Here is a 14360-nt window from a genome sequence, read left to right as displayed (position 1 = left end):
CCAGGCTGGGAGGCGGGCGGGGGCCTCTCTCTACCCTGGCCCTCCTTTTCCTGCTGCCGCTCCCCCGCGGTGCTGCGATTAGCTGCCACACTCCAGCTCTCCGTGTGGGAAGAGTCAGAAATAGAACGTGTCTTCCCCAGTGGCACCCGCTCCTCACTGGCTGGGCGCCTTTCTGAATCGGGGCAGGGAGGAGCCTCCAGGAGGAGCTGGGGAATCCTCCGGGCTGCAGTGCACCCACGCCCTCCCTGAGGCCCCGGCCCCCCAGCCCCGCCACCCTGGGGCCGTGTCTGCAGGTCCTCTGAGAGCCCCCTGCCACCGAGGCTCCGAAGTGAAGATGCTCCCTGCCCGGGGGCCCCCTGGAACACACCGCGACGGGAGGGGGTCTCTGTGCTCTCATTGGCCGCCTGGTCTCATAGCGTGTGCTCACCTGCACCCGCCCCCCTGGGGTCTACCTGGCCGGAAAGACCTGATCACGTCTGCCTCTCTGAGCCTTCACGGTCTCCTCCATCGTGTGCCTCTGACAGTAAGTGGGGTGGTTGTCACTCCTGCTTCTGGAAGCCTCACCCCACACAGCCAGCTGAGCCGAGTTTTAGGCAACAAAGGGACGGAATGCTGTGGTTTATGTATTTAGTCTAATGGGTACTAATTTGGAGTTTGCAGTGTCCTTAGTCCAGAGTCAGTACCTTCCCTGTGTCGTGAACATTTCACAGGGCCCTCGGCCACTCGTGGGTCTGGAGCACCTGTCCTTCCTGTCTGGCGGGGGTACTGGCCCCCGGGGAAGGCCTGTGTCTCCTTCTGATGGGTTCTGCCCTGTCCTTTCTTGGACAGCAGCCTGGAGGAGTCCAGAGAGGGCTTCCCAACGCAAATCCGATCTTGGCATCCCCTCAACCCCGGCCCACCCTTGCCTGCTTCAAACCACCATATGCCTTCTCGGACTCCCGGAGTGAACCCACACTCCTCACGGCCGACGCCAGCTTGTGCCCCCCCCCCCAGCTCTCCTGCCCCACAGTTGCTCACATGCCTCCATTCAGTCCGAAGAGCACCTGCAGAATTTCTGCTGACCTCAGGACCTTCGCACTGGCTTTTCCCGCCCTCCTCGCTTAGCAGTCCCCACGGATCCGTTAGATCTCAACCCAAGGGGCATCTTCCAGGGAGCTGGCCCTGTCCGGTCCGCCCACCTGCCCCAGGCTTCGTCCTCGTGCTGTGTGGGAACAGGGTGAGCGTCTGTACCCCAAGAGAGCCTGCAGGCCCTGGCACAGGACTGGGTGTCATTTCTCACCACCCTATCCCCAGGGCCCCGTGTATTACGTGCACTCACAGAACATGTGATGAAGGAAGGTCAGGTGAACCCGAGGCAGAAGTTCACAGTCTCGTAAGTGGCATCCTGGGTACTGGGTGGCCTTCCGGGTAGGGGTGAGTCTAGGCTGGACTCGCAGCACTGCCCTCGGGACCCCCTCCTCCCCTGTCCCGGGTGATTGGGATCCTCTGTCGTGGAAAGAACCACGTAGGGAGGGCTCGTGTCCTCTGCTCTAGCTCCGGGCTGCCTCTGCGGGGACGGTCAGGCAAGGGATGGTGCCTGCACTTTGCTCGTATCGGGGTCCCTACAGGGGCTGTGTCCACCCGGAGGACTGCCCGTTCTGGCGGCCAGCTGTGCTGTCAGCCCAGTGGCACCGGGAGGAGCCCTGCATTGCGGGGCAGGACTCGGCCCACCTTCAGCACGCAGGCCGGGGCACAGATCTCGGGGGCGAGCTGTCCACGCTTCTTAGAGCCGCAGGAATTGGGTGACAGGCCTTTCCCGGCACTCCCTCCGTGGCCAGCTGGCAGCTCCCAGGTTGGGTTTTCTTGAGACTTTTTTGAGAGATTACTATGTGCCAAGCTAGCATTCACAGACGCTCCGTGCATTACCTCATTCAGTTCTCACACTTCGGGGGAAGTCTGTGATTGGTTCTCATTTTGGAGGAGAAGACAGGCCTCCGGCAAGAAGAGGCTCTGGGGCGGGGAGGCATTGCCAGTGGAGATTTGGGATACTTTCCAGGTTTGAGGAAATCTGTGGCCTCAGTCCTCAGGTGTCCCAGCAGGCGTCCTGGCTAAGCAGCTGGCAGTCGCCAGTCACCAGGCTCTGCCCCCCTATAGATTCTCCACAACCCTGCCCAAAGTTTCCTCTTCCATGAAGCCTGCCGTGATCACTCCTCCCCTCCGTCCCACGTCCCACGTCCCCAAGCCCCGTGTGTGAGTGTTTAGGGGACTGCGGCTGGAGAAGTGTGATCTTCCCGTGGCTGACCTCCTCCTTGTGCGGGTCTCAGAGGAAAGGCGTCTCCCCGGAACCCTCTCGCCGCCCCCCCCCCACCCATTCTGGTCACTCATTCATCACATGCCCTGTCCTGTTTCCTCTGTGGCATTACACTCTCTGGAATGGTTTTGTTCATTTTTTTAATGGTTTGCCTGCCTTCCTCCTTAGCCTGTGAGCTTTGCAGGGCAGGGGAGGCCGGTTCAGCGCCGTGGCCAGGGCGTGGAACCGTGTGGCACAGAGGCGAGACTCCCTGATCCTTCGCAGGGGGAGTGAGTGAGTGGCACCGGGGATCTTCCAGTGAGGCCCAGGGAGCCTCTGCCCGAGCCAAGTCTTGTGTGCCTCGCGGGGGGCAGGTCAGGATTCTCAGCCCCTGGGTCCCAGCCAGGCCTCATGCGGGGTGGGCAGGCTCGGGTCCCACCAGCCTCCGTGACAAGATGTCGAGGCAGCCACCCCCAGAGCCCTCCGCACACAAAGCCCTCGACGGTGGTGTGCCTGTGGGGGAGGAGCCGCGGAGCCCTGGGGACGCCCTCGGCTTTGTGCTGGGACAGGCATTAGGAAGAGCAGACAGATATTTCTGGGGGCTGCATCCTCTTTGGGGCCAAGTGCGGTGGCCCCCCGACTCCGGGCGTTCGCGTGCTCAGCCCCTCCGTCTGGGGCGGTGGCTGGGGGTCCGGAAGTGGGCCGGCTCCTGGCTCGGACCCAAGGACGGTGGTGTCGGAGCTGCAGAAAGAATTGGCGCTTGGCACTAATTTGGGTTCATCATGCCTTTCTCTCCTGACAGGCCTTTTCTGTATTTTATGTGTTTGTTTTTGGCTGGATCCTCCACTCCCTCAACGCGACACCGCTGGAAAGCCTCGTCCTCTGCCCGGGAGGGCGCCGGTGGGGCGGGGGTGGGCTGGGGCCGGAGCGGAGCGAGGGGAGGAGAGGAGGGGAGGGGAGGCGAGTGGGGGGCGCCCCTCCCTCTGCTTCTGCCGCTCTGGCTCCGCTGGGCTGGGAGGCGCGAGGCGGTGCTCCCTGTCACTCCCCCTGCCGAGGGCTGCGGGCGCGGCTGCTTGGGACGGAAGCGGGACGCCTGGGGGGCGTCCCGCCGGGGGGCTGATCGGCAGGTCTGGAAATGAGCCGCGCAGCCCGAGGTGGCACGGGGTCCTCCCCGGGAGCTCCGTGACAGAGGGCGACCTCCCTCCTGTGCAGGATCCTCCTGGATTGGCCAGCAAGAGGCCGCCGCCAGAGGTCCCCTCCCTTCCTCCAGCTTTTGGGGACACGATCTTCGGGGCGCGCCGGCCACCTCTGTCCCGGCAGAGCCCAGGTGCAGGCGGCCACCATGGTGCAAAATGTAATTCTGGTGTTTTTCCGTAGACGGCTGAGCCAAAGACCCGCCGTGGAGGAACTGGAGAGAAGAAACATCTTGAAACGTGAGTAGCTGGGGACCCCTGGCTCCTCCCTCAGGTGCGGCGTGGGGGCGGGGCAGGGGGCGGGATGTCCCAGCGCAGCCCTGGCTGCAGGCTGGACACTCCCTGCCCAGCGAAGTCCAGTCCGTCTGGAAAGCAAGCCCTAAAGTTGATACGCTCCGAAATCTCCCCATTTAAAATTAAGAGAGGAAAAAAAAGTTCTCCCCCTGGCGTAAAGATATCCCTATTTTCAGGGTTATTTAATTACCCTGTGGATCTAGGGGAAATAGCTCAGTATCCTCTCTGCGTCCTGGGTTTGGGGCCGGTTTCCCTGGCACTTTGGGAGTGGCGTCCTGACGGGCGCAGGGATCACAGACAAGGCGTGGACAGCGTTGGAAACCCTAGGGCAGGAGCACGTGGCCCTGGGGCGCTAAGGCCAGTGGGGACGAAGCCGGCTACTCCAGGGACCTGCCCCGGGGCTCACATCTCTGCCGTTTCAGGACCATCCGGGCACCACATGGCCCGGGGGTCCCCAGGCAGGTGTGCGATCAGGGTGCCTCCCCAGTACAGAGAACGCAGTGCTCTCATGAGCATCCTGGACGGTTTGGGGGGTGGTTAAACCCCTTCAGAAGTGTTTCTTGGAGAGTTCTCTGGCCAGCAGACTTCAGTTTTCCAAATGTTTTCTACAAAAGGTGTCCTCGAAGGGCCTGGATTTTTAAACTATTTTCATTCTTTTTCCTCTTTACGTGATGAACGCTGCAGAAACCCTCTGAGTTTGGTTTTTTATTCTGTGAGCTGTGAGCTCTTCCCAAAGTTGGGGCAGCGCGGGGGTGGGAGGGGGATGCTGTCAGAAAGCCGGTGGATGGCAGCGCCTCCTGCTGGTCTGGGCACGGAGTCCTGGCTGATCCCTGGCCCCCCACCCTGTCCTCGCCGGCCTGAGCAGCCCCTTCCCCCTCCATCACGGAAGGTGAGACATATTTCACCCCAAGAGAAGGGACTGTGTTTTTGTCATCAGACTTCGGATGTGGCCCCTTCTCTTCTGTGTTGTGTGAACTTGGCCGCATCTGAGGGTTTAAGGAGAAGCTTGTTGGCCTCTCCCCGCCTGACCCAGTAGACGGGAGAGTCAGGCTATTTCAGCTACTGAGTATTTGAATGTTTAAAAATTCCACCATTTATCTATAACGCGACTACGTCACAGATGTCCTGAACACAGCCGGCCCGGCGGTGGGCAAGCGGGAGCCTGGGGGGCGCTGCCCTCCGAGGGGTCTGCTTCCCGCGAGCCCGCATGGCCTCCGCAGAGCTCTCATCCCCGCTCGCATTGTATTCGCCTTTGCAAATAAACGTCAGAGCCTTAAAAATAGAACGGGCGCCTGGTGAATGGAGGCGCGGAGCGGGTAACCTGGACCGTCGTCTGCTCTCAGCTTCAGTGCAGGGCGGAGTGGGCTTCCTGCGCGGTGGCCGCGGCAATCCCTTCCTCACCCTCGAGCCGGTCCGTGTGTGGGCAGCTCGGGAGCACTTCGAGTGCCCGGTGTGCGAGTGCCCGCGAGTTTCTCTGCTTGGGCTCGGCAGGCCGTTCCATTCTGCGGAGCCTAAAAGAGAGCGAGCGCGTCCGGCCCAGTGTGGGACGGCACCCTCCCAGGCCCCGGACACGGGCTACACACCCTGCTGCTCCAGGGCCGGTGCTGCCTGTAACCCTTAGAATGTTGTCATGGCCTGTCTGCTCCCCTGCCAGTGGGGGCTCAGCTGGGATCAGCTCTGAGGGACGCTCGGAACTCGGTGTGGGGGTCATTCACGGGTAAGACAGTGGCCCCTTTACAGGTGACGACCCCAAACCCGGCGCTCCCACGGTAGGCCCACGCTGTGCCAGCCACGGGACTCGGGGTGCTTACGCGCCCCTGTTGGATCGTTACAGCAGTCGTGCGGTTTTGCACCGCTGTCCCCATCTCCCTGGTAAGGAAGCTAACTGGAGGAGCCATACGGCTGGTTGACGTCGAGCTTGGCAAGGCGATAGAGCTGAAGATTACCTGGCCCCACGGGCCGCATTCTAACCCCTGTGTTAGAAGCAACAGTGCATCTCTGATGAGTTACAGAAGACTCGAATGTGGCTTCTGTGCCACTGGCTCTGTTTCTAGAACATCTGGGTATGGAGGCTGTGGTCAGGGGTCCCTTGGTTTGTATAAGGCAGAGGCTTTTCTAGGTCTGGGAATCAAAGGTCCACAAACCCATCGCTAAGTGTTGCTCAGAGGGAACCCGTGGGGTCGGGCTTTGAGGAGGGACTTCTTGGGGTTGGCGCCCAACAGCGCACCTGCCCCGGGGGGGGCCTGCTGGCCGCCTTCAAAGATCCGCTCTCCAAAGCGTCCGTGGCCCTCCTGGGACTTTGGTAATGACGCTGTTGGTGATTAAAGACAAAGATCGGGTTTTGTTTTACGGTTTTCACAGTGAAGGCTGCACCGGCCTTTGTCCAGGGCCTATTTTTAAGAAATCTCAAGAATTAGCTTCATGTCATCACCGAAATCTCTCACAGTTGGCCTTAGAGCGATACTTCCCCATTTTTCCTTGATCATCTCGTCAGCTTTGCGGTGAGAGCCTCCTCGTGGGCTCGCTTCTGCTTTATCACTTGGGTTAGAAACCAAGAACGAACAAGGGCTTCATTTCCTTTTCTAAAACATTCAAAAGCAAGATGTCTTCCTTTTCAAAAAGTTACTGAAGAGTACCGTGTGTCTGACACCCGTCAGCCCAGTCCCCCAAATGCACAAATGTGTGGCATGCCGGAAGTCAAGGCAGATGAGGGAGATTATGTTAAGCGCAAAGCAGCAGGGCTCCCCTTTCTGGAACCAGCCGTGTCTCCAGGAGTGACTGCTGGCAGGCGAGCCTCCCTTCCCAGGAATGGAGCTTCCTACAGTCCGGGACCTGAGGCTTTATTTAGCAACAGAGAGTGCCAGAAATAGGACATCCATTATCTCGTATCCCAGGGCAAAGCCCGCATTTTTCACCCCGGCTCTGACTTCTGTTCTATTTTTAGCTCCCGCGTGTAGGTATGAGCACAGCTTGAATGCTAATAGTCACAGCTCGAGCTGGGGGAGGCACCGAGCCTCCCTTACAAGCCTGTGCTGTGGACGTGTGCTCGCTTCCGCGCGTCCGCTGGGTGCACGTACCGTAGGTGTAGACAGACCCCGCGAATACAAATTCCAGGCAAGCGTGTGGCCCAGAGTGTGGGGAAGGGTGTTCCTCTGTGTGTGTTGGTTGGCTGGAGGTCTGTGTGTCTGCCTAGGAAGCAGAAGGAGAAACAGCCGTGAGAGTCCTGTTACTCTTCACGTATGACGTTCCTGTGTGCTTTACATTCCTAGTCACGTATGTGCACATTCACTTATCCTGCTAAAAGAATTTGCGCATGTTATCTATACTCCTGGACGTGACTATACAGACAGAGGGTAGATATTTGGTTGGGGGGGAGGGAGGGAAGGAGCGCTGCCTCCCGCTTCTCCTGCAGGTGAAATGCACAGCCGAGCGTATGCGCGGAGTCTGGACACGGAGAAGGGCTGGATCGTGGGCAAAGCTTCCCTTGGTGTCAGTGTCTCTGTGTGGCAGTGAGACCACGGTCTGAGCGTGGCTGGCCAAGTGGAGGAAGACCAGCCGTGCCATGAGGTGTCCCTGATAGCCTGTCTCCGCCACCAGAAACGTGGAGGCTGGGAGCTCACGGCCCCAGCAAAAGGAGGAGAGTCTCACCCCATTTTTCTTTCTTTTTTTTTTTCCCTGTTTTAACCTTTCACAGAAAGGAATGATCAGACAGAGCAGGAAGAAAGAAGAGAAATCAAGCAAAGATTGACAAGAAAGGTACCATGATTTAAGCCTCTTTCCCTCTGGATCTTGCGGGACAGGTGACAGGTGCACTGGTAGTGGTGGGGCGGGTGACGCGGGACATCAGTGTGTCACTCGGTGACGTCTTCCTGGACGGCAGCGAATTCGCTTCCCAGATGCCTGCTCCCAGGGGCCCCCTGTGCCCGGGGCAGAGCGGCTTGTTTGGCAGGTCAGGCCCGATGACATTTCCGTGCATCTCCGGGGACCCGGACGGTGCGTGGGCATCCCCTTCCTTTACCTGAACTCTTCACACAGTCTGGGAAGAGCATCCCAGGATGTTGGCGCTCGCTGTGTTTCGGGCTCCTTGGCACTCCTGCCTGTCCGGCCGCTCCCAATTGCAGAAGCGTTTCCTTGGCTTCCAGGGTTTGTGTGCGGGGGTCACAGGGAGGTAGGACTGGCCACCACTGGCCTAGGTCACGGCTGCATGAGCTGGTCACTTCGGAGCCGGGACTGTCTCTAAATCCAGCGTCTCGGCCCTTCCCCGTCCTCTCCGGGCCCCGGGCAGTGAGGAGGAGGGGATCTGCACCTGCTGGAGGGGAGCCGAGCATCCTCGTGAGCTCGACGGAGGCCTCCTGCGCGGGGCAGCACCCGCTCCCTCCGGCCCTTTCTCTAGAAGCTCGTCCGAGAAGAGCTGGCGCGAGCGGCTGCTGCCGTCGAACGCACCCAGGCTTCCTCCGCGAGCTCCCCCGGCGCCTGCGCTGCTGGCATAGGGCCGTATTCCCGGTTTCCGAGTGCCCTTGTCCCTGTAGACACGTGCTGTCTGTCCGAGTCCCCGAGAGTGCTGGTGCAGCCCCGGGCGGCTCACGGGCGACCTTTGATTTCAGCTCAACCAGAGACCCACGGTGGATGAGCTGCGAGACAGGAAGATTCTGATCCGGTTCAGTGACTACGTGGAGGTGGCAAAAGCTCAGGACTATGACCGACGGGCAGACAAACCCTGGACGCGGCTGTCCGCGGCCGACAAGGTACGGAAGACACTGGCCGTGCTGCTCGGGGCGGTCAGGGTGGCACGGCGTCGGAGGACAGACGGCCACGGGCCAGCGGGTTTGTTCCCAGACCCGGGGGGGGGGGGGGCGGTGCAGGCTCTGCCCCGATGTCACCTTCACAGACGTAATCCGCGCTCATGCTGTGTTTGCAGCTGGAGGCAGTTCCACCCTTGACAGTGTCTGCGGGCATTCTTGGTGTCAGAAATGGGGGGCAGTGGGCTGAGCCCAGGGTGGCCCCACCCCAGAAGGGCCCAGTCCCCAGTGTCGAGAGTGTGGGAGTTGAGAAACTCTGGTCTGGACAATGAATCAAAAGCAGGCGAGGCTGGCGGAGAAGAGGCGAAGGACAGAGGTCCACGCGGAGTCCGTTGCAGTGATGATACGGGGCGGGGGAGGCAGAGGCAGGAAAGCCTCGCCGTGTAGACAGAGGCGGCTCTGGATCGGTCCCCATCACTCCGGTGTGAGGTGTCTCCGGGGCCTCCAGGGCAGTCTGAGGGGACCGGCGTGGGGTGCGGGAAGGGAGCAAGGAAGCCGTGGGTCCCAGAGGCTGTGGGGGAAGCAGAGGGACCCAGTGAGCCCTCCCCTGGTTGCTGTGCCAACCGAATCCCTGAGTCTGGCCCATCCACCAGCATCACTTGACGTAAGCCCCGGAAAGTCCCCGAGGGTGGCCTGTGGCCACTTTCCCTGTAGAAGCGCTGCTGGGCCGCCAGCCTGCAAGGGCGCAGAGGGCACGGTCCTGTCCCGGGTCACACATGTGGACACGCGGAGATTCCTGACTCCGAGGCTCTCCCCGGCCTCAGCCGGCCCTGGAGGGCTCATCAAGGGAGCGCACGGTCCCAGGGGGCCAGGGAGGCTGGAGGGGGCCGGGGACAGGCCTGACGTGCTGCGGTGCACACCCCGCCCGCGTGTGACGGCGATACCATTTGTCACATGACACAGCGACACCGCGTGCGGAAGTTAGAATGGCTCCCAAATGATCCGACTGCAGAATTCCAAGTGAGTTCACCCCAAGCCGAACTTCCCACGTTACGTTGCTCCGCATCAGGTGGCTCTGCGTGTGCTCAGGGCGGCGGGTGTATACGGCTGGGGGTGTCTTCCTGCTGCGGCCTCACCAGCCTGTCGGGGACGCGGCCGTGCGCTGGTCAGGGATGACCGCGACCGTGGGTCGGAGGCTGAGCGCTGGGCCCAACGTAGTTTCTTGTTCTTTCGAAATAGATTACAGAACGACAGAACTCAGCAAGTATTAGGACTATTGCTCATCCACACCGGGGTACTAATTTCGATGCTCGTTTTTTAATGTCCTGTGTTTGAATTTCAGGCAGCCATCCGTAAGGAGCTCAACGAGTACAAGAGTAACGAAATGGAGGTACACGCATCAAGCAAGCATTTGACAAGGTCGGATTTCTGTGTGTGTGACGTTCATGGGACTTACCACGTTTCTGTAAAACGAAAACAGAGACCAGGGTCTGCATGTCCAGGGAGCGAGTTCAGCGTCTCTGCGGAGAGCTGGGGGGACACGCAGACGCACCCCCGGCACAGCTGCGGCTCCCCACCGGCGTGCGGGGCGGTGGGGGCAGAGCAGCGCTCCCGGGCCCGTGGTGGAAGGGGTTCACGCCCGAGTAAGAGAATCGGTCTCAGAGCAATGACCGTGACGTGCCTGTCAGTTGCCTGCGCCCCTGTAGTGTCCAGACCTCTCCGTTATGGGACCCCCCCACCCGACTGTGCCGACAGGAGGCCACCAAGCGCCTTCCGTTCACTCGTTCCTGGGACCCCCCACCCAACTGTGCCGACGGGAGGCCACCCAGCCCTTCCGTTCGCTCGTTCCTATCTTTCCTCCATTTACGTTCGCATCTTTAACACCAGCTGTGGCTTCCCCCAAACCCAGATATCTGAGTCCCTACGGCACAGCAGGCATCACGCCAGGCGCTGAGACGGCGCGATGAGTACGGTGAAGGGGCCCCCGCTTCAGGGAGCCTCTGCTCCGGCGGGCGCATCGGCCACCTTCCACCACCAGGCTGGCCGCGTCACGGTGAACGTGTGCCCTGGACGTGGTTCCTACAGAAGCCGCGGGGTCTCCAGAGGGGGCGGCGGGGAGCAACTGGCTTCTCCTGGCTTGTTGGAGGCATGTTCTTTCCTCGGCGCGACAAGCGATACGTTCTCACGTTCCCTCCGTCCTGACCGAGCCTCCACCCGAAACAGGCCCTCCACCCCCTCTCCCTTGGCCCACAGATGCTCAAGTCCCAAATACAGAGAGAGTGGAACTCCCAAGTACAGACACGGCCTTAAACCAAAGTAGCAGGTTCCTGTCCTTTTCTGGTTTGTCCCTAAGTGGCCACTGTGGTTGTTGAGGGGACTTGCTCTGTAAGGCAGGTGTGGCTGTGGACCCGAACCAGGTGTGGTGGGGTTCTATCCTCCAGGACGGTTTTGGGGTGAATATATTAAGGGGGGAAGAGGAGGTTGCAAGAGCAGGGCAAAATGATTGCAAATAAACAGTCTAAAAATTGTTAAGGTTTCCCCCGTGACTGGCATACGTTTGGGCAGGAATAGGTCATCTCAGTTTCGATTATCCAAAATACTCAAAAATGTTTAGGAAATCAGCATTGTCCAGTAAAACATTCAGAGCTGTTTCTCACGTTCACCGTGTTAAAGAAAAAGGACAGAATTGTTACGTAGTGTTGTGTTAACGTCAAAGTATCCGACAGTTTCCCATCACGCGTTATTAGCAGTTGTTCACTAAACACATACATCTTCTCTCAAAGTCCTTAATACCTTTCCTAGGTGATAGAATTTTAAGAGTTGGCCCAAAACTTGGACATCAGGAAGTAATTCTTAAGATTTTTGGTACCACATTTGAGCACTTAGTACCAATTTTTGAAAGAACGGTACACGTAGGCACGTGAGACCTTGTTAAATGTGTTACATTTAACATCACAAACACATTACCGACTTACAAAAACGAAACCGTAACTCTAATTTCCCAAAGTGTGTTTTATGAATCGATTCATTACTTCTGGTTTAGCAAACCTCGCACACGTCAAGAGCGTAACCAGCAGCTTTCAGACCAAGTTTGAGGCAGAGTTCGGCGTATCGTTCCTTCTGGGGTCCAGCGCAGGCCTGGGAGCCGGGAGCCCTCGGAGGCCCCCCAGTACCTGAAGCAAAGCCGGCCCTTCCTTGGGTTTTCTGTGTTGGTTCTCTGAGCCGCTTTTAATAGCCACACATTTACTTGTGGGAGGTTTTGGCAATTTTAACTTAGGAATGAATGACCTTGAACTGTTTGTGTTTTGTTAATTCCTAGATTCCACAGGCCATAGAGATTTTCTTCTGAGAAGAATTTGTGTTTAATTTTATACCAACACTGAACCTTGATCAGGGAACTTTCCTGAAGTTCAGCTCACGACTCCCTGCCGTGTCAGCGAGAGGAGCGGGGCGCTCGGGCAGGTGAAGTCTGGGCCGTGCTGTTCGAGGGGACCCAGAGGACACCCTTCGCTCTCTGGTGTCTGCGGAGTGGGAACTGTGGGGCCCGGTGGAGACCCAGAGTCGCTCTCCCAGAAGAAAACTGTCCTTTGCCTTTGCACCTGGTTTGACAGCTCTGCGGCGAGCCGGGGCCCGGCCGCGCGTGGGCAGGCGCACCCGGGGCCTCCGACGCGGACGGGCGGCGCAGCGGCGTTCAGGCTTATGTTGAAAGACATTTTTATTCTGATCACAGTTAATTTGAGAACTCTTTAAGTTCATGTTCCACAAAATTATTGACTGTATTATACTTTTCTTTTTTTTTTTATATAATGTCTAACAAAAAAATACAGCTGCAACATTTTGATTCCTGTTAATTTTGTTCTTTAATTAAATGACTACTTATTGCAGGAAATGAACCTGGGTTTCACATTTTCTTGGGAGTTGGGAGGAGAGCGGATCTGTGAAACAAGTCGAGTTTCATTACTTTTGAGCCATCAGATCCAAACACGTAAAAGAGGATTCCAACTTTGCGTTTTGTTTTGTAAATTCTGTTAGTATATGTGGTTTGCGCCTTGGAAAATCAGATTGTTTTTCAACTTAATTAAATTCATGTATCATTGAGTAATGAACCCAGAAATAAGTGTCAATTTGGTGGAAAATTCTACCACGATGAAAATTAGGCCGTCTTTGAGTATTTTTAGGTTCACATTTGCAAACATTATGGAAAACTGTTATAGGACACAAAGGTTTAGATGGAGTGGAGATTATAAAGAGGACATTTACCCTAGCACAAAAGTAAAACGTAATGTTGGCACAAAGGGGGAAAATAAATTAAAAAAAATAATGTTCCCCGAAAGGCATTTTTACTTGGCCTTTAAATAAGTGTCCTCACAGGTGAGCCCGCCTGCCCGCGTGCAGCTTTCAGACTGAGTTTGAGGCCGGAAGCCCAGTGGCTTGGAGCCCGACTTTAGCAGCTTGCAGACCCTGATGCTTAAATCCCAGCTCTGCACTGTTCACCAAGATACTATTTTCTCTCTAGGAAGATCATCTCCCTCTCAAAGTGTTGCTGAAACTTCTAGAGGAGATGCCTGCGACCAACACATTCTACGTCCCCAGTAAACATTCGCCGCTGGTGGGGCTGCCAGGAGCCCCCGGAGCAGGTGCACGTCCTCTGTGACGTCTCACTGCACACCCTACCTCACGTCCTGTTCAACTTCTTCAAGACCGAAGCGGGTCAGGGGCCCGTGGACACGGCTCCACCCTCGTGGCAGCACTCTGTCCTGAGGGACTGTGATCGGTCCTAGATGCTAGCGAGCGTGCTGTCCGTTAGTTGAACTCTTAAAAGAAATCCCCGTTATGGTGGGAAAATTCCAGCTCTACCTCTTCCTTGCTGTGCAGCCTTCTGCAAACTGCTTCACGTCTCTGAGCCTCAATGTCTCTGTGAAATGAGATGATATCTAAAGCTTTTCTAACTAGAAGCCAGCTCTTTAATTTTATAAGCATTTATGTGTATATAGCATTATTTAATATATACGTATACTCTACTCATATTTGTGGTCAGTCAACCTCCAGGAAACTTTAATTTTTTCCCTATTCTAAACTACATTTCGGCAGCTCCGTATTTTGTTTTATTCAGTTTAAAACATTAAGTGGAGCCCAAATTATGTAAAAGTAAGATTTCAATCTCCTTCGCATAGAAATATCCACGGACTTACTATGAAACAAAGAAAGGAAAACGGTGCTTCTGTTCAAAACCATGCTGGCCCCCAAGGCCGAAAGCATCAGTACTGCTTGGGAGATGGGCCTCTGGTTAGAGGTAACTTGGCAAGGGGGACATGTGTTCAGGTTTTTCCCCAAGTAAAGTTCCATAATTAATGGATAAATAAAATTCAAAATGAAAATAAGGTGGAGACCCAATGGAGGGTTTGGTTTGGTTCAGACTCAAGCATTCTAAGATATCATAAAACCAGAAGACATTTGCATTGTAACCAAAATTTTTAGCAACGGTATCTGACTTCTATATTGTATTTTTATTAATCTTAAACTATTCCTCTAGGTTTTATTTCCATATTTCACGTTCTTATCCAGTATTATAGAGGTCGAGAGAGCCAACTGAAACTGTGAATCAGGTGTGTTCACTCCGCACTGACCAGGTGCACGCAGCCCGGCACTGAGGAAGGCTCCGATGGGCGTCTCGAATGTCTCTCCTCCGAGTTGGAGGAGCAAAGTTAAAAAGCAGCTTATAAATCTCGTGGTACAGGTGATACACATGTTTCTTTAGATATATTTACATATGTTCTATAAATTTGAAGAGAAAGTGTATATACTTAGGAGCCTGAAGATTTAGGGAAAACCCGTTTCTGCTGCCTCCCTATTCAATAACTAATC

General features: G+C 56.5%; 1 protein-coding gene across 1 annotated transcript in view; it reads left to right on the top strand.

Annotated features, from left to right (window-relative positions):
• Nucleotides 1-12228, top strand: part of PHACTR3 (phosphatase and actin regulator 3) — a 210027-nt gene extending 197799 nt beyond the window's left edge. The window contains exons 9-13 of the mRNA XM_026503833.4: nt 3647-3702; nt 7451-7512; nt 8361-8501; nt 9838-9914; nt 11815-12228. Coding sequence (XP_026359618.2) covers nt 3647-3702; nt 7451-7512; nt 8361-8501; nt 9838-9914; nt 11815-11830 — 352 coding nt within the window. The 3' untranslated portion in view covers nt 11831-12228. The remainder of the gene's footprint in view (nt 1-3646; nt 3703-7450; nt 7513-8360; nt 8502-9837; nt 9915-11814) is intronic.
• Nucleotides 12229-14360: the final 2132 nt, after the last annotated feature.

This window comes from Ursus arctos, unplaced genomic scaffold (assembly GCF_023065955.2).
Source record: "Ursus arctos isolate Adak ecotype North America unplaced genomic scaffold, UrsArc2.0 scaffold_16, whole genome shotgun sequence".
In the NCBI taxonomy this organism is placed as follows: domain Eukaryota; kingdom Metazoa; phylum Chordata; class Mammalia; order Carnivora; family Ursidae; genus Ursus; species Ursus arctos.
The sequence above is the reverse complement of the archived record's forward strand: the minus strand, read 5'-3'. Positions and strand labels throughout refer to the sequence as shown.